Source organism: Choloepus didactylus, chromosome 10 (genome assembly GCF_015220235.1).
Source record: "Choloepus didactylus isolate mChoDid1 chromosome 10, mChoDid1.pri, whole genome shotgun sequence".
Classification (NCBI taxonomy): domain Eukaryota; kingdom Metazoa; phylum Chordata; class Mammalia; order Pilosa; family Megalonychidae; genus Choloepus; species Choloepus didactylus.
In genome coordinates, this window is record NC_051316.1 from 53,636,559 (window position 1) to 53,657,641 (window position 21,083).

At 38.0% G+C, this 21,083-nt stretch overlaps 2 protein-coding genes across 4 annotated transcripts in view; both read left to right on the forward strand.

Annotated features, from left to right (window-relative positions):
• PDCD1LG2 (programmed cell death 1 ligand 2) overlaps window positions 1-21,083 on the forward strand; it is a 139,888-nt gene that overhangs the window by 97,384 nt on the left and 21,421 nt on the right. The window lies entirely within an intron of this gene.
• The window catches only part of RIC1 (RIC1 homolog, RAB6A GEF complex partner 1), a 215,779-nt gene continuing 211,934 nt past the window's right edge, over window positions 17,239-21,083 (forward strand). For 2 of the 3 annotated variants that reach the window (XM_037797276.1, XM_037797275.1), the window contains exon 1: window positions 17,239-17,611. In XM_037797276.1, the coding sequence (XP_037653204.1) occupies window positions 17,468-17,611 (144 nt within the window). In that variant the 5' untranslated portion in view covers window positions 17,239-17,467. The remainder of the gene's footprint in view (window positions 17,612-21,083) is intronic. The other variant, XM_037797274.1, reaches the window with a different exon arrangement.

The window sequence follows — 21,083 nt, forward strand, 5'->3', positions numbered from 1 at the left end:
ATTCTTTTTCATTTCTTACTACACTTGTTAGGAAAGCCAGTACAATTTCAAATGCAAGTAGTAAGTAGGAGTTTCTTTATCTTGTTCCCAATATTAAAGGATGTGTTCCTAATTTTTTCAGATGATTATCTGTTTTTCTCCCTTTAATCTGTTAATGTAGTAAATTATATTTGTATATTTCCCAATATTTAATTGCCCTTGCATTTCTGGATAAACTCATCCTGTTTATGATATATTATCCTTTTAAAATAAACTCCTGGATTTGTTTTATTAGCATTTTATTTGAATTTTGCAGCCATGTTCATGATTGACATCAGCCTGCAGTGTTTCTTTATTGTACTGTCTTTGGTTTTGGTATCAAGGTTATACTGGTGTCATAGAATGAATTGTGGGTATAGTCTTTCTTTTTCAGTACTCTGAGACAATTTTAAAGATTGGAATGATCTCTTCGTTGAAAGTATAACTCATCTGTAAAAATATCTGAACTTAGTACTTTTTTTATGAGAATATTATAAAATATTAATTTTTAGTGGTTATAGGACAATTTAGTTTCTCTATTTTTGAGTAGATTTTGGTAAGTTATATTTTTTTCTAGAAATTTGTCCATGTCACCTAAGTTTTCTAATGTTTGGCCTAAATTGATTCAATTTAGCTCATTTAAAAAAATCTTTGCCTTATCTTTAATTATGTCCCCTTTTTCTCCTAACATTGTTTATTTGTGCTTTCTCCTTTTTCCTTGCTTAATATCAGCTGAGATTTAACTATTTTATCCTCTTTTCAACTATAGTCTTTTGTGCATTATCTTTTGTATCTTTGTTTTCTTTTTCATTAATTTCTAGTTTTATCTTCATTATATACTTCCTTTATTTTGGGGGTTATTTTCTATTGCTGTTTTCCTAATTTCCTAAATTAAACACATAACTCATTAATTTTCAGCTTTTCTTCTATTCTAAAGTAAGCATTTAAATCAATACATTTTCCTGAAAGAATAACTTTAAGTGTATCCTACAGAACATTGTAGGTAGTATTTTCATTATTATTTAGTTTTCAGTATTTTTAAGTTTCCATGATCATTTCTTTTTTTGGGAGGATGTGTGTGGGGGGAATGCATTTCTTTTTAGAGCAGTTGTAAGTTTACGGAAAAATCATGCAGAAAGTACAGAGTTCCCATATATCCCTCCACACAGTTCCCCCTATTATTAAAATTTTGCATCAGTGTAGTACTTTTATTACGATTGATGAAACAATATAATTATAAGTATGCTATTAATTTTAGCCAACTTTTTACATTAAGGTTTACTCTGTTTTGTTGTACAGTTCTATGGATTTGTGTGTGTGTGTGTACATGCACACTGACATATTCAACATAAATTTCCCTTTTTATTACTTTTCAAATATACAATTAAGTGGTGTTAATTACATTTACAAAGTTGTCCCTTCATCATCATCCATTGCCAAAACTGTTCCATCACTCCAAACCAAAGTAAACCTTAACTCCCCATTCCCCTTCCCTACTCGGCCCCTGGTAACCTGTGTTCTAGTTTCTGACTTTATGAATTTGCATACACTGCTTATTTCATATAAGTGAGATCATCAGTATTTGTCCCTTTGTGTCTGGCTTATTTCAGTTGACATGGTTTCTTCAAGGTTCACTCATGTTGTCACATGTATCAGAACTTCATTCCTTCTTATGGTTGAATATTTCATTGTATTACACACCACAGTTTGTTGATCCATTTATCTGTTGATGGGCACTTGGTTTGCTTCCATCTTTTGGCAGTTATGAATGCCACTGTGAACATCAGTGTGCAAATATCTGTTTGATTCCCTGCTTTCAATTCTTTTGGGGTATACCTAGAAGTGGGATTGCTGTGTCATGTAGTAATTCTATATTTAACTTTCTGAGGAGTCACCAAAATATTTTCCACAGGCGCTGCAACATTCTATATTCCCACCAATGATGTACTAAGGTTCCTATTTCTCTACATCCTCTTCAACCCTTGCTATTTTCTGTTATTGTTGTTGTTTTATAGTAGCTGTTCTAGCAGGTGTGAGATGGTGTCTTATTATGGTTTTGATTTGCATTTCCCTGATGACTAATGAGGTTATGCATCTTTTTATGTATTTATTGGCCATTTGTATATCTTCTTTGGAGAAATGTCTATTCAAGTCCATTCCCATCTTTTAATTCATTTTTTTGTCTTTTTACTGTTCAATTGTAGGAGTTCTTTATATGCTTCTGTTTTTTTTTGCAGATTCTATTGTTTTTTTCATCCTGTTTCATTTATCTCTGCTATAATTTTTGTTATTTCCTTCCTTCTGCTCACTTTGGGTTTAGTTTGCTCTTCCTTTTCTATATCCTCCAGTTGTGAGGTTAGGTCTCTAATTTGAGAACTTCTTCATTTTTAGGGTAAGCATTTAATGCTATAAAATTTTCTCTCAGCACTGCTTTTGCTGCATCTCACACATATTGGTATGTTGTGTTTTCATTTTCATTCACCTTAAGATATTTCCTAATGTCCCTTGTGATTTCTTCTTTGACCCATTGGTTATTGTTGTTTTTTTTTTAAATACAGTTTTATTGAGATATATTCACATACCCTACAATCATCCATAGTGTACAATCAACTATTCACAGTACTATCATATAGTTTATGCATTCATCACCAAAATCAACTTTTGAACATTTTTCTTACTCCAAACAAATAAATAAATGAAACTAAAAATAAAAGTAAAAAAAGAACACCCAAACATTCCATCCCCCCATCCCACCCCACTTTCATTTAGTTTTTGTCCCAATTTTTCTACTCATCTGTCCACACACTGGACAAAGGGAGTATGAGCCATGAGGTTTTCACAATCACACAGTCACAGCATGTAAGCTACATAGTTATGCAATCATCTTCAAGAATCAAGGCTAGTGGGTTGCAGTTCAACAGTTTCAGTTATTTCCTTGTAGGTATTCCAATACACTAAAAACTACAAAGGGATATCTATATAGTGCATAAGAATGCCCTCCAGAGTGACCTCCTGACTCCATTTGAAATATCTTAGCCACTGAAACTTTAATTTTTTCATTTCACTTCCCCCTTTTGGTCAAGAAGATTTTCTCAATCCCACAATGCCAGGTCCAGGCTCATCCCCAGGAGTCATGTCCCACATTGCTAGGAAGATTTATACCCCTGGGAGTCATGTCCCATGTAGTGGGGAGGGCAGTGGGTTGACCTGCCACGTGGGCTGAGAGAGAGAGAGAGAGAGAGAGAGAGAGAGAGAGCCACATCTGAGCAATGAAGAGGTCCTTTGGGGGACACTCTTAGGCACAATTATAAGTAGGCTCAGCCTCTCCTTTGCAGCAACAGGCTTCACAAGGGCGTGCCCCAAGATCAAGGGCTCATCTTACCAAACTCATCAGTCCTCAAAATTTGCGAGAACACAAGTAACAGCCCAGGTGTGGAAGTCCAACATTTCCATATTCTTCCCCAGTTCCCCAGAGGGGGCCTGCAAATATATCCTCATTCTCTGCCCAAATTACTTTGGGATATATCAGAATTTCACACTAACCTGTAGAACCTACCAGATCTCACTCCCTATTCAAAATTCCATGTAATTATGGTGTATGAATAAACTGACAGTACAAGTTAAATTATTTAATGTGCTGCAGAAAATATAGATCCCACACCAAATAAACATCTCTTCTCTTTGACCCATTGGTTAAGAGTACCTTGTTTAATTTCCACAAACTTGTGAATTTTCCAGTTTTCTCTCTGTTATTGATTTCCAGCTTCACTCCATTGTGGTTAGAGAAGATACGTTGTATGATTTCAATGTTTTTGTATTTATTACAACTTGTGTTGTGACCTGGAGAATGAAATATATGTATCAGAAATGAATGTGTATTCTACTGCTGTTGGGTGAAGTGTTCTTTATGTCTTTTGGTCTAATTGGTTTACAGTACTGTTCAAGTTTTACATCCTTATTGATCTTCTGTCTAAATGTTCTATTCATTATTGAAAGTGATGTATTGAAGTCTCTTACTATTAATGTAGAAACATCTATATTTCTCTCTTCAAATCTGCCAAGATTTGCTTTGTGTATTTTGGGGCTCTTCTACTAGGTTAATATATATTTATAACTATTATGTCTTCTTTTTTAATTGACCCTATTATCAGTATATATAATGACCTTTTTGTCTCTCATAATAGTTTTTGGCTTAGTCTATTTTATCTAATATTACTATAGCTACCCTAGCCCTCTTTTGGTTACTATTTGCATGGTACATTTTTTTCCATCCTTTCATTTTCAACCTACTCGTTTCTTTGAATTTAATCTGTCTCCTGTAAACAGCATATAGTTGGGTCATGCTTTTTTATCCATTCTCCCAATTCTGCCTTTTGTCTAGAGAGTTTGATCCATTTACATTTAAAGTAACTACTGATAATACAGGACTTTCTTCTGTCATTTTGTTATTTTGTCTTTGTAAGTCTTATATTTTTTGTTCCTCAATTCTTCTTTTACTGCCAGCTTTCATATTTATTTGACTTTTGAATTGTATCATAGTGAGTTCCTTTTTGTATCTTTCATATATTTTCTTTGTGATTACCACGGGGTTAACATTTAATATCCTAAATCTATAATAATCATATTTGATTTGATAACAACTTAAGTTCAATAGTATACACATGTACTGTTCCTTCCTGTCCATCCCCCCACCTTTTTGTTCTTGTTACAAATTACATCTGCATACATTGGGTCCAAAATCATAGATTTAGCATTACTTTTTATGCATTTGCATTTTAGCACCTGTAGGAAGTAAGAAGTGGAGTTACATACCAAATAATACACTACAATAATACTTACACTTATAATTACTCAAATGGTTACCTTTACTGCAGGTCTTTATTTCTTTATGGCACTTTGAACCATCGTCTGTTGTCCCTTCCTTTCAGTCTCATTTCTTTCTGCTCCTCAGTCTTATTAATTTCCATTGTCTTGTCTTTGAGATCACTAATTCTTTCTCCTGCCACCTCCAAATTGCTGTTGAAACACTCTAGGGAATTTTTCATTTCAGTTATTGTGGTCTTCAACTCTAGTATTGTTCTTTGTTGTCTACTGAGAATCTCAAAGAGATATACAAACCAAAGCAAAAAGCACATTTCACAGTCTTTGCAAATTGGCTCTGCTTCGGCTGTTGGTCTTTGTGCTGGTTTGAATGTATTATGTCCCCCAGAAAAGGCCATATTCTTTAATGTAATCTTGTGTGGGCAGACATATCAGTGTTGATTAGATCATAATTCTTTAAGTGTTTCCATGAAGATGCGCCCCATCCAACTGTGGGTGATGACTCTGATTGGATAATTTCCATGGAGGTGTTACCCCACCCATTCAGGGTGGGTCTAAATTAAATCACTGGAGCCATATAAATGAGCTGGCAAACAGAAGGAACTCAGTGCAGTTGAGAGTGACATTTTGAAGAGGAGCTACAGCCAAGAGGGATACTTTGAAGAACACACTGGAACTGAGAGAGGAGGTTTAGCTTACAGAGACATTTTGAAGATGGCCTTTGAAAGCAGACTTTTGCTCCAGAGAAGCTTAGAGAGGACAAACGCCCCAAGAGCAACTTAGAGTGACATTTTGGAGACAAGCTGAAGCCTCAAGAGGAATGTCCTGGGAGAAAGCCATTTTGAAACCAGAACTCCAGAGCAGACACCAGCCACGTGCCTTCCCAGCTAACAGAGGTTTTCCAGAAACCATTGACCATCCTCCAGTGAAGGTACCCGATTGCTGATGTGTTACCTTGGACACTTTATGGCCTTAAGACTGTAACTGTGTAACCAAATAAACCCCCTTTTATAAAAGCCAATCCATTTTTGGTGTTTTGCATTCTAGCAGCATTAGCAAACTAGAACAGTCTTCTTCAGAGCTTAGTCCTCCTTTCAAGAAGGTCAGCCCAAGATGAATGAGTGCAGGGTCCTCTCTGTCTTATCATGTGTGGAACCATGAAGGCTGCTCCCCTTGTGCTCATTTGTAGCCCTAGGAATTCCCCTGTCCACAGTTCACTGGAGTTCAGTTTTTAAAATGTTTTAAATAGTTTGTAAATGGTTTGGGGACAAATGGATTTTCATATGCAAAAGAACAAAGTTTGACCCTTACCTGACACCACATTCAAAAATTAACTCAAAATGGATCAACAACCTAAATATAACATCTAAAAGCACATAAGTCATAGAAGAAAACATAGGGGTAAATCTTCATGACCTGGATTTGGCAATGGCTCCTTAGATATGGCACCAAAAACATTAGCAACAAAAGAACAAAAATAGATAAAGTTAGACTTCATCAAAATTAAAAACTCTTGTGCATCAAAATACATTATAAACAAAGTGAAAAGACAACCTACAGAATGGAAGACAATATTTGCGAATTGTATTATCTGACAAAAGCTTTAATATCCAGACTATATAAAAAATTCCCACATTTGAACAACAGAAAGACAAGCAATCCAATTTAAAAATGGCAAGTTACTTGAACAGACATTTTTCCAAAGAAGATACACAAATGGCCAATAAGCACATGAAAATATACTCAACATCATTAGCCATTAGGGAAATGCAAATCAAAACCACAATGTGATACTGCTTCACACCCACTAGGATGGCTATTATTAAAGAAACAGAAAATAACAGGTGTTGGTAAGAATGTGGAGAAATTGGAATCCTCATGCATTGCTGGTGGAAAAGTAAAATTGTGCAGCTACTGTGGAAAACAATGTGACAGTTCCTCAACAGTTATACATATAATTACCATATGACCTATCAATTTTACTCCTAGGTATATACCCAAAAGACTTGAAAACAGGTGCTAAAAGAGATATTTGTATACCAAAATTCATAGCAGCATTATTAACAATAGCTAGAAGGTGGAAACAAGTATCCATCAACCAATGAATGAATAAACAAAATGTGGTGTGTGTGTGTGTGTATAATTGAATATTATGTTTCCTCTGTTCTATCCAAGACTATTATGTGTGCGCTGGACATTCTCATTCTCTCTCCATACCTCTCAACTGCTCGTATTTCATATTGTCTTGCCTTTTATTGCTGCATTCTGGGTAATGTCTTCATCTCTTTCTTCCAGTTCTCTGAGTCTTTCTTCCATTGCATTTAATCTGCTGTTTAAGCTAACACTGAGTTTCTATTCAAGAATTATATTTTTCATTGCTTTAAATTATACGTAGTTCTCTTTCAAATTTTCTTGGTCTTCCTTTGTTTGCTTACTTTTGTGATTTTCTCTATTATTACCTTAAACATTTGATACGTAGTTACTTCATAATTTCCATCTGATATTCCAGTATCTGAAGTGAATATTTTTTGTTTCTGCTGATTCTCATTAAAAGCAATTTTATTTTTAAGTGTGTTTGGGGATCTTGATTGTGAGTTTATATTTAGTTGATACAGATTTGTCAGAATACTAGGAGACTAACCTAAGAATGCTCTTTTCCAAAAAGTATTACCATTTGTTTCTGCCAGGAAGCATAGTATGTTGATAACCTGAGCCCACTTCAGCCTTCTTCCAGGGTCCCTGGCTTAATACAAAAGTTTTAAAATTCAACTCCTGAATCTTGTTTCAGGCAAAAAGTTTAGTTTTCTGTTACAGCACTTATATTGGTGTTTGACGTTAGGGAAACCTCACTTTTTGTGTTTACTTGCTGTTCATATCTCCAACTTCAGATCAGGAGTTGTTTTGTGTTTGTTACCTTGGGAAATGCCACTTATTTTTTTTGAGATCAGCAATTCATATAAAGTATGCTCATCCAGGATTTAGCTGAACTTTCTAGTAGCTGTGCTTCTATAAAGTAGTCTTTAGGTGATTTTCTTCATGGCCCTGCAAAAGTAATTTTAATCTTTCACAATGTGCTTTAGTTTCTTCCACTTAAAATACTGTGCACTTTTAAATCTACTAGGACTTCCACACTACTCACACAGAAATGCCACAGTTATCAATATATCATCACAGGTGTGAGGCTAATTGTTGTTGTTACTATCAGTACCTAAAGCTGCTTAATTTAAAATGCCATGAGACTCTCTATTGAGACCCATAAAAGGATCCATTTGGTTTTTATTATCTTGTAATTTAGAAGAAACTCAAATTAAACTTTTCATTGGATTGTAAAAATACAGTAATTTGGAACTCAAATTAATCACAAATACTCTTTCCCTACAAAGGATTATAACAGAAAACTTGAGCATACATAGTACACTCAAACACTCACACAAGCCCATCTCTAAAAATTCACTGATTGTAAGGCCAGTGGACATACCACTTCTCTCCAGCTGAGGTTTTGCCTACTTATATTGTAATAGAGCCACTTTGGCCTCTGCCTACACCAAGATATGTAAGACTTGGATTTTTTAAGGCTTTTCTCCATCTTTGATCTAAGGAGTTCTCCAATTAATTCCAAGATCATGAGACTCTGGCCTTTTGTTTCTAGATGTTTCAAACCCTTCTTTAGTCAATTGGCTTCCATAGGCATGTGAAGCCTGGCATTTGACAGATTTCTTTTAAGCCATAAATTAAGAGTGTTAGAACTGGGAGGGATCTTTAGAAACAATCTAGTCTAAGCCACCCATTTTCAGATGAGAATTTTAAGAGGCCTGGAAAAATGAAGTGATGTAACCTCGAAATCTATTTTTATGCATCTGAAACTCTTCTCAGGAGAGAGCATGTTTAGGATTTTAGATCTGGTTACAGGTCATGCCTCCTCTCCGCTGGGCATTCCTGACCCATGCATTTATGCCTATTGCCTCCAATGACATCACATAAGAAGGCCTGGGTAGTTTTACAACAACAGTTCTCTTTATATTCTTATTCTCAAAAGGAAATTCCTCATCCCACTGTGAATAGATGAAATTTTAGGACAGATTTCCCCTGAATCATGATTATATAATTTTATCTAAAGTTGGGCGCGCATCCAAATATTCATTTTATTTAAATGTGAATTGTTGGCTTTGAGATAAGGCCAAGTTCTCAATCCTCTGTCTGAATGTGGTATCAAATTGTCCATCGTTACCCTGTGATTGCTAATCTGTGGGGAAAAAAGACACTTTTTGGCAGAAGAAAATAAATCACTTCCTAAACTTCATCTTTTGATTCTTGGCCACTCATCCAGGATGAAGGTTAAATCCATTACAAAAACAGAGCATTAGAATTAAAATTCTTTTAGGGAGACAATGATAAGTCTTTGTCAATGCATTTATTCTGAGCAATAATAAAACATCAAATCTCTAGTACTTGGATAGTATTTAGCTAATCTCATCAAGAACATTACAGCAATATATAACTTGAGTGACTTTTTCTCCCTCTGTGCCTAAAAACATTGGGCCAAGGGAAATTCATCAGAGTTGAATACAATTTTATATTAGTTGTTTTGCTGTGGTTTGTAGCTATTCAATAATAAATGGTTTATTTCAAATGATTTTAGTCAATGAAAATCTAATTTCATAAAATAACAAATTGGAAGGTAATGATTTAAATTCACAACTTTTTTTCTGCAAAACAACTTGTCAGAAAAATCTTCAAATGGTTAGTTCCACTACTGACTTTAACATAATTTAATTTACAAAAATATTATTCGTAGTCAACTTTTCCAGGAATGTGTCTGTATTATTTTCCTAGGGCTGCTGTAATAAATTACTACAAACAGTGGCAAAAACAACAGAAATTTGCTGTCTCACACTTCTGAAATGGAAGTATCATCAGGGCATGCTTGTCTTAAACCTGTAGGGGAGAATCCTTCCTTGCATCTTCTTAGCTTCAGGTGGCTTATCAGCAATCCTTGGAATTTCTTGGCTTTCAGCTGCAGCACTTCAATCTCTGCTCATGGCCTTTTCTCTCCTATCTTTTCCCCTTTTCTTTTAAGGACAACAGCCATATTGGATTAGGGCCCACTCTACTCCAACATGACCTCATCTTAACCAATTCCATCTGCAATGACCCTATTTCCAAATAAGGTCATGTTCTGAGGTACTTGGGGACAGGGTAGGAATTCACATATCTTTTGAGGGACTCAATTCAACCCTTAACAGTGTCTTTTGCAAAGTGTGATACAGCAGTACTTGTTTTGTTTCTAAGATTATTGATCCACTCAAACTTCTCTTTTTGACTAACTTATTTGGACTCTATTTCTATAAAGTAGTTTACAACAAAATGTCCCTGAAATCTACATTTTTAAAAATATTGCATTTATTGGGTTGCATTCTGATATGGTTATTATGTAGAGACCTCAGAAGAGAGGAAAGCAAACTTCTTCCTGCAAGGAAGTGAGCATTAACACCGCCAATCAACTGAGCATGTGTGTGTGTGTGTGTGTGTGTGTGTGTGTGTGTGTTCCACTCACAGAGAAGAGGCTGCTTTGGCTTTCTATTTTAGATCTAGATTTGAGGAGTTAAAGTGTTTAGGAATGTGCACCTTGGCTGTGGGTACTTGCCACAAATTGTATTCTTTGGGAAGCAGACTCTGAGACAGAAATTAGGATGCAGCAAGTTTATTAGGGAGTGCTCTTGGAAGCAAACCCATCTACTCTCCTGCCTTAGGCCAGAATTAAAGGGGGCGTGTGTGCCAAAGGGAAGATGAACCTAAGGGGGCTCTAAGATCCAGCTATTCCTCCCCATGTGGAGATTCTCCTTCTAATGCCAGTTTTGGAAGATATGTGTTTATTTTTATTAAGGAAGGCAACATTTAAAAAGAGCCATCTGTAAAACTCAATGGCTAAAAATTAAAAAAATTTTTAGAATTGTGATTTTAATCTTCATAATTGGTGATGGATTTAGAACCAAATTAATAGATATTTATTTCAGTTATTATCTCAAGAATTGAAGAATTAGTGTTTTCTGCTTTTAAAAAAAATATGATAAATTTTTCCTTTCAAAAATTTTCTTTTGTTGTTCTGTTTATGTGGACTCACTGTGCTCTCCATGCCCTCTGCATCTCCTCCCAAAATTCACTCTTGCTTACAGTTAGGCAGAGATATTTAGCAACATAGTAAAATCTAAGCAAGACCCACCCAGCTTTTAGATCCTGCATGGCTGGGCTTTAATGAAAGCTTGCATTTTTCCAAAAGTCCATTCTTCACTGAGTGGGGAGAAAAAACATTTTGAAAAAATGCTTTGAGCATGTGAACCATGTAATTTCATTTGAACTAAGGAATTCTTGCTTATTGAAAGGGCAGTTATGTTTCTGTCTTAGAAGTTATGGAGAAGGATAAGCACTACTTCTTTCCTCCTTTTTTTTTTTTTCTCATAAGCAATAAAAAAAAAGTAAAGACTGTTTGAGTGGTTGGGTAGGAAAACAGTGCAGAGAGGGTAGGTAGAACCACTAGGTAGGCTTACCCTAGAACCCAGTTCTTTCCATAGAGCCGCACTCAGCTGGGGCAATGCCCACCCCCACTGATGATAATTCAGAGTTCCATATGGCCATTTCTCCAAAGAAGCTATTGTTGGGGAAGTCAAGGACATACTCAGGGGGTATCTCCCAGACCTTGCCTATCCCCCTTGTTTTCCCTTCTTGCTTGTTTGTGTACAGGTGTTTGTTATGTTTCCACTCTTGTTTGTTTGCATGCAGGTATTTGTTATGTTTCCTTCTGTGCTTGTTTGCATGCAGGTGTTCAGTATGTGTCTATTTCACCAGGGAAGATGTTAAATCTTCCTGCTCACCAGGGAACAGAGGTTGTTCATTGGCATAGCTCCCTCCCCCTAAAGCGTGTAAAAGCTCAGCACACAGTCAGTGCAGGTGTCCTTCATCTTCAACACAAAGAGAGGAATGTGGAGCTGCTGAGCCTCCCCAGGGGAATAGCTGCAGTTGGTTCCTCATCTCTGATGCAAAGAAAGGTGTGTGGAGTGCCATCCACCAACCCTCACCTAAGGAGTTGGTCTCCCAGGGGGACTGGCCAATGGGATCTTTTCCCCTCTTTTTTGGACATTAATGATGTGCAAGCAATAAAGTAGTCATTTCCTAGGAGTCTCTGTCGGGACTGAGCCTCTGTTCCCATAACATACCATAGAGCAACTCACTCCACAGATAGGCAATGACCAAAAAGCACATCAAAAGGTGCTCAACATCAATAGCCATTAGGAAAATGCAAATCAAAACCATGAGATACTGCTTCACACCTACTAGGATGGCTATTATTTAGAAATGGAAAATAACAAGTGTTGGCAAGGCTGTGAAGAAACAAGAACCCTAGTGTATTGTTGATGGTAATGTAAAATGGTGCAGTGACTGTGGAAAACAGTTTGATGGTTCCTCAGAAAGTTAAGTGTGGAATTACCATATGATCTGGCAATTCCACTTCTAGGTATATACCCCAGAGAATTGAAAGCAGGGACTTGAACAGATATCTGCACACTGATATTCAAAGTGGCATTATTCACAACTGCCAACAGATGAAAGCAACCCAACTGTCCATTAACCGATGAATGGATAAACAAAATGTAGTATAGACATGCAATGAATATTATTCAGCTGTGAAAAAGGAACGAAGTTCTGATATGTGCTACATGATGAACCATGAAGAAGACATCACGTTGAATGAAACGAGCGAGACACAAAAGGGCAAATATTGTATGACCTCAGTTATACGAAATAATTAGGATATGCAAATTCATAGAGACAGAAAGTAGATTGCAGGTTGCCAGAGACAGACGTGAAGCTGGGAAACAGGTAGTTAATGTTTAATTGGTAGAGAATTTCTGTTTGGGATGATGGAAAAGTTTTGGTAATGGATAATGGTGATGGTGGCACAACATTGCAAATGTAATTAATGCCACTGAATTGTATACTTGAAGGTGGTTCAAATGGGAAACATTATACTGTATTTTACCTCAGTAAAATTTTTTTAATAAAATTAAATGAGCAAAAGTAAAAAATTAATAATAAAACTCTTTTGCCATTTTTATAGTCTTTTGGACTGTTATAAAACATAACGGTTATACAGTTAATATTATGGCTTTGGTTTGCATGGCACTTGTGAATATCTAGAATTATATTCACTTGGAATTTATAATCCTCAAAGTTGTCAGAATAAAGCTAGTGGAAAACACAAGAATAATGCATAAGGCTAGGATAGAGGCCAGAACTCTTATATACTTCTGGTTTGTTACAAGTGGGGACAAATCTTATTCTAAGCTCACTAATGAATACAGGGGATAAAAGGTTAGCACAATGAATATGATTTTTGGCCAAAATGATACAGTTATATTTGGTGTGTGTGTGTGAGAGAGAGAGAGAAAGGAAGGGAGAGAGAAGGGGGGGGGGAGAGAGAGAGACAGAGAGAGAGAGAGAGAGAGAGAGAGAGAGAGAGAGAGAGAGAGAGAGAGAGAGGTTGATAGGGAAAGAAAGAGAGAAATCTGATTGGAATTATGGTGAACTCTTTACTGTCTGTGGGGTTAAAAAAGTTCTTACCAACTCCTCTGGCTATTTTAATAAGAGAAAGAATACACAGAGAAAATTCAGGTACAGCATTTTTTTTTAATACTGAAAAACTGGTTAAGACTAGGTCAAATAGAACAATTGTTATTGTTGGCTAATTTGAGTGGAATCAGGTCTGTTTCTAACCAGTTTTTCATTTGAGAAAAGACCCAAGTGAGGGGGAAAATGGTGACTCTTTTCCCTTTTTGTTTTGTAGGAACAACAGGCTTCTTCACTTTATTTTCTAGTTTGTGTTCATTCATACTTCAGTCCAGAGAGCTCCATTTGCATCCATAAAGTCTTCTTGATAATTAGCCATCCTAGCTTTACAGTAAATTAAATTATTCCAAGTAATATTTAACACTGTGAACTGTGAGGAAGATTGTGGAAAAGGTGGACTGGTTAATCGCATATAACTAGAGTTACTGAGATGCTTTTATAATTTAAATTTTTATACCTTTTATTGTTGAACATTTCAATCATATACTATACCTGAGAGGACAGCACAGTGAATTCCTATGTACCCATCACTCAGCTTCAAAGATTATCAACTCATGGCCAATCTTGTTTCATATATACCTTCATGTACTCTGGTCACCCCCAGATTATTCTGAAGCAAAACCCAGATATCATTACCATTTCAGCTGAGATGATCACCACTTTTCAGCCTAGAAGTAAATACATCAATTGCACATAATTAAAATGTAATAAGGCTGAATGTTAAAAGAATATTAAAGAGTCATACTCTAAATCAGTATTAACTTCAGTGAATATTATCATAGGCTTTCACAGAGGTCCCCAAACATTGGGAGTGGTGTGCAAAGAACCAAAACCCGACCATGGCTCTGTCTTGCTCATCAGAAGCCTGTGAATGTGTGCAAAAGTACGCAGCGTCCAATTTTAGTTTGGTGACTCAGGATGCCTTTCCTCCTAATCCTCCTCTTGCCAGCTTTGGGATGGTGCCTGAAACTCCACATTACTCCATTACCTCCTGTGACCTGCCAGCACTGCAGGCCCTATTTAAGGCAGAGCAAGTGGAATATTATCAATCATTAACAATTTGTTTTAAATAACATTTTCCCTCATTACAAAAGTAACATGAGTACGTTATAGACAATTTGGAAAATATTAAAAAAGCCAAAAGAAGAACATAAAGAGCACCCATAATCAGGGATAAACACCAATATTTGGATGTATTTTCTTTCATTTTCTCTTTGGCTTATATAAACACTTTTTATAAACATGAGCTCATATTGTACATAATTTTTTGTACATAATGTACATAATACGTAGGGAACATAATTCTATATGATTAAATATTTTTCTCCAACATAACTTTTTATTTTTGCAAGATATTCCATTGTAAAGAAGAATTATAACTTTTTTGGGGGGACATTTAAAATTATTTCCAACTTATTATTCTTAAATACACCTTTGTAAGGCAAGGGAATTGTTAGTATATCTTACAAAATAAAGTTAGATTCTAATATTTGAAAATTGGATATTTGAAATTTGGAAAATCTAGCCCATAAAGTTTCTATGATAATGGGAGGAACTTTTAAGTCTTAAGTAAGGGTTTTTGGAGAGTCAGATATTTCCCCTTTTTTTTTTCCCAAGGGAGAAAGACTCAGAGGATATACCACCCCCTTCCTCTTTAACTGCCCAGAACAACTACCACAATTCTGTTCAATCCAGTCTAAAGACAGAATCTGTAGAAGGAAGATCAGGTCTTATCTTATGCAAGACCTGCTTCCTTATTAAGAAAGTGAGAATAACATCATGCCGATATTACCCACCTTGAAGATTTACTGTGGAATTAAGTTGTCATGCATTTGAAAATATCTTGTAAACCTTAAATGCTATAAAGGAATGTGGCAGGGAATTAGATTCTGAAGTCAGCAAATTAAGGTGAAAATTGAGTGCAATAAAAATTACATAGAAGTTCCTCAAATTGCCTAGAAGTGCTGTACAATGCTCACATCTATTAGGCACTTGAGAATAAAGATCCTTTGAAGGAAAGCTGAGACAAATACAGTCTCAGTAAAATTGCTAGTGGGATTGCTGCACTATATAACTTATCTTCATTTCCTCTCTTTCTGCCCAATGTATAACCTAATCTGAATAAGTTAAATGAAAGCATATGCAACGTTATAATTGTTATTCTATAATTTTATATCGACAAGTCAAGAAACCTCTCTTGGCCCCCTTATCTGTCTAATGGTGTAGTACAGCTGAATTAGGGTTTCTAATACTGTTTCATCTGACAAATATTTTCAGTTTACCATGCTTACTATGTTCCAGGCTGCTGTGCTGGATGTAGGGAGTAGCGGTTGGTGTTGGGGACTGGAGTGGGACAAGGAAGGAGACACAGTCTAACCCTAAGAGGCTGTTGAGTGATGAGCTGTTTTCAACTTTGATTTGTGGAATCTGTGGTTCTTCTACAACCTTCTAGAGAATGTTATGGAAAGCTATATATTTTCTTATGAACACCAGCCACAAAACCACATCTGATACAGATTAAGTTACTTTGTTTCTGTTTTGCTATTTACGTGTCTACTTTTTTTTTGTGGGCTAACATTTTTTTTTTAAAACCTGAGTTAACTCAAATATTTTTTAATTAAAAAATACAAAAAAAGTAATACAAATATATAGAAAAAATTGAAACTGTACAACGAAGATATGCAAAGGGAACAAGTTTTTCTGCTATTCAAGACTGCCCATCCCCTGCCCGTCCTTCTAGTCAGAGGTTATCAATGGGTTAAAACTTTAAAGGAAACAGTTACTGCTAACGTACCCCCTGAAGTCCGAAAGTTAAACATGCAACCACAGGATCTCAAAGGTCCATTCCAGCTCTAAAATCAGTTCCACGGCTTTTGTAGCACCTGCTCGCTCGAGGGTGCAAAAAAAGGTAGATAGCCTCGCCTTCTCTAACATTATGGTTGGTAGAGGATAAAGGACAGGTAATTCCAAACTGAATTCAAAAATATATTTTAGATATAGAGGTTTCGAAGGGCACAGGGTAGGACTAAGGCACTTACATGGCAGGTGGCTTATTTATTTATTTTTAATTTTTATTGGGATTGTTCAGATACCATACAATTATCCAAAGAGCCAAAGTGTAGGTGGCTTATTTATTGATTGAATAAAGGCTCCCACCGAGATGTAAGCTCTATGAGGGCAGGACTTCATCACCAGCTCTCGCGGCAGAGCCTGGCTCAAAACTGCAGCTCGCTGGGCCAAGGGTCCTACTGCCCAATGCAGAATAGGAACTGGAGTATGGGCCGTCACATGACTCACGTTCCCCTCCAAGCCCTCTCCCACGGCGTTCTAACGCGAGGTCCATCCCCATCGGAGGTCCCACCAACTGGCGACGGAAGTCAACCTTGGCAAGGCCAAACGAGGGGGCGTTCCTCCAGGCTGCGTAACACCCAGTTCAACTCTTTTGCTGCGTATCACTGGCGATTGCCCCGCCCTCCCGGTTCTGACAAGTCTCAAAATAGCAGGTGGGAGGGGCAGAGGAGCAAGAGCCGGCTAAAATCGCGTGGGTGTGACGCAAGCGACAACCCCCTAGGAAGAACAGAGCGGCGCTTCAGAAAGCAGAGCAGCGACGGCAACTCACATGGGACTAGTCTTCATGGCGCGCATGCGCGCCCGCTCTCCTCGGCCCGGCCCACGCGACGCGGCGTGGTGACGCCCGCGCGGCCTGAGGAAGGGGCGGGGTCGGGGCGGGCCTCCGCGCTCCTCCCGCCCCCTCGCCGTCTGGACTCTTCTTCTCCCTCCTTCCTCCACAGTCGGCCCCGTCAGCGCGGGGGTGCTGTCGCCGCGTAACGTCGCGTCGGCCCGGCCCGGCCCGGCCAGCGGGCAGATGTCCCGAGGTGCCATCTCCACCGCCGCCGACTCGGCCGGTGGCGGTGTGGGAGGCGGGCGTCCGGCCCGAGGCCGCTGAGTGTGACGGAACTGGCAGGGGGGCGCCGGACGCCGCGGCGTCGGCGGCTCGGTGCGGACTATGTATTTCCTTAGCGGGTGGCCTAAGAGGCTGCTCTGCCCTCTGGGGAGCCCGGCCGAGGCACCTTTCCATGTCCAGTCCGACCCGCAGAGGGCTTTCTTTGCTGTGCTGGCCCCGGCTCGCCTCAGCATCTGGTACAGCCGAGTAAGTAGAGCCGCCGCCGCCTCTCGCCGTCGTTCCCTCCCTGGCGTCCCGGCACCGTCCCGCCCCCGTCCCGCTCCCAACTTCCACCCCGGGCCCTTTACCCTGCTCCTCGCGCGAGACCTGTCGCCTTCCCCGTCCGCGTCCTCGTTCCTTCCTTGCCCGCCGGGATCAAGGCAAGTCCTGCGGCCGGGGCTCCGCAGTGGATCTGGTCGCAGCTGCTGAAAATCCCTGCGCCTCAGTTGGACCGACGGCGGCCCACCGTGCAGACCCCTCACGCTCTGTTGATCGAGCCCAGACATGCCCTCACTTCCCTTCCCCCATTCCGCGGAGAACGAATTTGTATAAACTTTCAGCATTTAGAAATCTGGTCGCGGTGGTGTTCCCAGCTCTCCCTTGCTTGAGTTTTGGAGTTAGAGAAAGCCTGCTGGGCTTTCCCGATGTCAGACTTGACAGGCCTGTAATAACTCACTTTTAGGAAATGTATCAAGCGTTCATTTCTCACTAAAGACCTTGTTACCCAACTCCCCGCCCATAGCCTTTTCCACTTTCAGGCTGGTCCTTTCCTCTGCTGCTCTTGGACTCCTCAGAGAATTGTAGGGGAAGTTAGGGAGCAGAAGTAAAACTCAAATCTGGCCACGCTACTCTCAGGTATTATTAACACCTGAAAATAATAAGACTTGGGGAGAGCATGAGACTGAATTCTGATTTTGCTTTCTGTGATTCCTGGTGATCGTTTTCTTAATTTAATCTAGAATTTAATTGCCGAGTAGATAAGAGAAATAATTTGAAAAATGTGTTGTATGGGATATACTCTACTTTAGGCGAATGCTGCTATTGGTCGGTCTACAAAGGCTGCAGAAGTCAGTGTCTAAAAATGTTCTTTTTCTTTTTTTAAAGAAGGCAGTACTAATCCATGTCAGAGTGAAGTTTTTGTCTTTTCAAAGCTAGCTTAACCATGTGGAGATAGGTTGTGACCTTGGCCTCATTAGAACTATTTGAACTGTTGAACCCCAAATCTCTGAGTGTTGCCACTTGAATGCTTATAATGCTCCTGACTCCTCACACACAGCCCTGGTAAAACTGGTGATGAAATTTTGTTAGTTATGCTATCTCCTTTGTCTATAGTATTTGCCTTCTAATGCAGACTATTTGCCACTAAGTTTTGACTGTTCTAATTTTCAAATATATATCAGAACAAAACAGGCTGTTATAAAATTATAATTGCTAGCAATGTGACGATTCTGTCTGGGGCTTGATTGCGTTTTAGAATATGTATATGGTGTATCTTTCGGTTCTTAAATGAGATACTAACTCATTTACATTGTATATGCCAATTGAATAATTTTTAATTTGTCCAGATGTATATAACTTGTTATCTTTAAAGTGCATGAAGAAAAATAATTTTACTTGATTTTTAATTTGTTTTCTGAATGAGTGCATGATTTCACCCTAATATAACAAATGATATTTGTTATGCCTAAAATTTAACTTTGCATTACCTCTAAAATAGGCAAACGTAACTTGATTTTAGAAAAAATTGAACTTAATATGAGGGATAACTAAAAACTTGTAGGTCATTTTATACTGTAAAAGGAACATAAAAATTTCCCTCAACTTTGTTAGGAATATTGTGGATATTCTTAATATCTAGTGTTCAGTTTTGGAGTTACATACTATATAAATCAAAAGCAGTCCTGGAGTTTAAAATTACTTATACTCCTTTCCTTCAGTCTCCCACCCTACACACAGCTCCTTCTTTCCACATAGATCCTGAGGCTGTTACCATTAAGATCCAGTGTGAAAAAAAGTTAGGTTTTGGGGAATCTATGGGTTCTGAGTATGGAGTGAAATGAAATGCAGGAGTAATTTAAGGGAAGCTGCACGGTACTGTAGGGCTAAAAGAATGGCGAACCTTCATCTCTGGGCTTCAGCTTTCTCATTTAAAAAATCAGGTATTAGACCAGATGATTCTAAGATCTATAATTATATAACTGGGGTAAGTGGAGAACAAGTGCCAAATTGTAGTTTCAGTCTCTGTTTTCCTTACTCCGTATGACAGCTTTCATTTTGATTTTTAAATTTTTAAACTATGTAAGTTAAAATAAATTTGATTAACTTTTTTTAAAAGTGAAAGCACCTGTTATGTTATTTCAACATAATATAGAGTAAATTGGTTTAGAATGTTTGCACTGAGAATATGAAAGCTTTGATTTTGGGGACGTTGTAAGTGAAAGTAATTTTATAGAATTAAGTGAATTTTAAAGATATAAAGAAGAGTTTTACGGACTTGAAGTCCTAATGCTGCTTGAGGGCATTTGGATGCAATGAGGAGATATTCACAGAGATGAGAGGATATGACAAGATTTGCGTCCTTGAAGTTTTTTTTTACAAGGGCTAGCTTGGTTCTGACACCTTTGTATGTCATGTGGGCACTTTATAGTTTGCGTGTTGTGCCAATACAGTCTGCTGTGTACTACTCTAGAAACCTAACTACCGTTTATAACAATTTGTGTTACTGTGTTTCAGGCATCCAGTTTACATGCAAACTGACATACAGACCATTTGTAGAGAATAACCATTTTTTTTCTAATTTTAAAATAAGGAGAGGTCTTTTTTTTTTTTTTTTTAAAGACTAGCCTTATGAGAGTGCATTTAATAATCTAAGCTGGTTGTTATAATTCCCCAAAAGAACAGCTTTGTGTAAAATGTTGATTACCTGTGAGACTATGAAAACATTAAAATAAAATATCTAAGAATAACTTGAGTACATTTTATGGATCTGCTAGTGAATTTTTATGTACGTCTACTAGCTACTGTTATACATCACAAGTAGCTATTTGGAGTCCCACTATTATAGAATGGTATCTCTTCAGATTCTTTCCTGACCCCAAATTTGAGAATTATAGTTACAGATGTAATTTATGAACAAAAGTTTCTGTAGGTAGTTCCTTTGATTTGGGGGCGGGGGGGGAGATCTACAAGGTTTGTTTATTTGAGCAGTTTGTAGCCATCATGATGTTTGATCCTGAGAGGCAAAGAAAGGAGAGAAAATTCTTGGATCCGTTTTCTAGTCTGGGACACTGAGGTGGAGGTGGAGTACTGGCAGGCTCCCAGCCAGTGAATATGCGAGCTCTGAAGTAGCATGTCCTGGACAGCAGCAGGCCCCAAAGGCTGCCCCCCCCACAGCCATGCACAGAGCTTGAGAGGGGTGTATGGGCACTCGTCTCCCCTCCCCTACAGCACCCTAATACTCCACCTGGTCTGGACCTTCCTAGTCTCATGGGGAGGCCAGCACCCCATGGCCAGAATGATGGCCCTCTGTGCATACCTACCCACACATTCATATCTTTAAGATGCACTTATCTAAATATATGTCATCCTGAGAAGTATTAACATCAACTGTGAAATCTGGTGTAAATAGGGAGTATATGAAAGGATTGAAGGGATGTCTTATATGTAAGGCGTTCTGTCC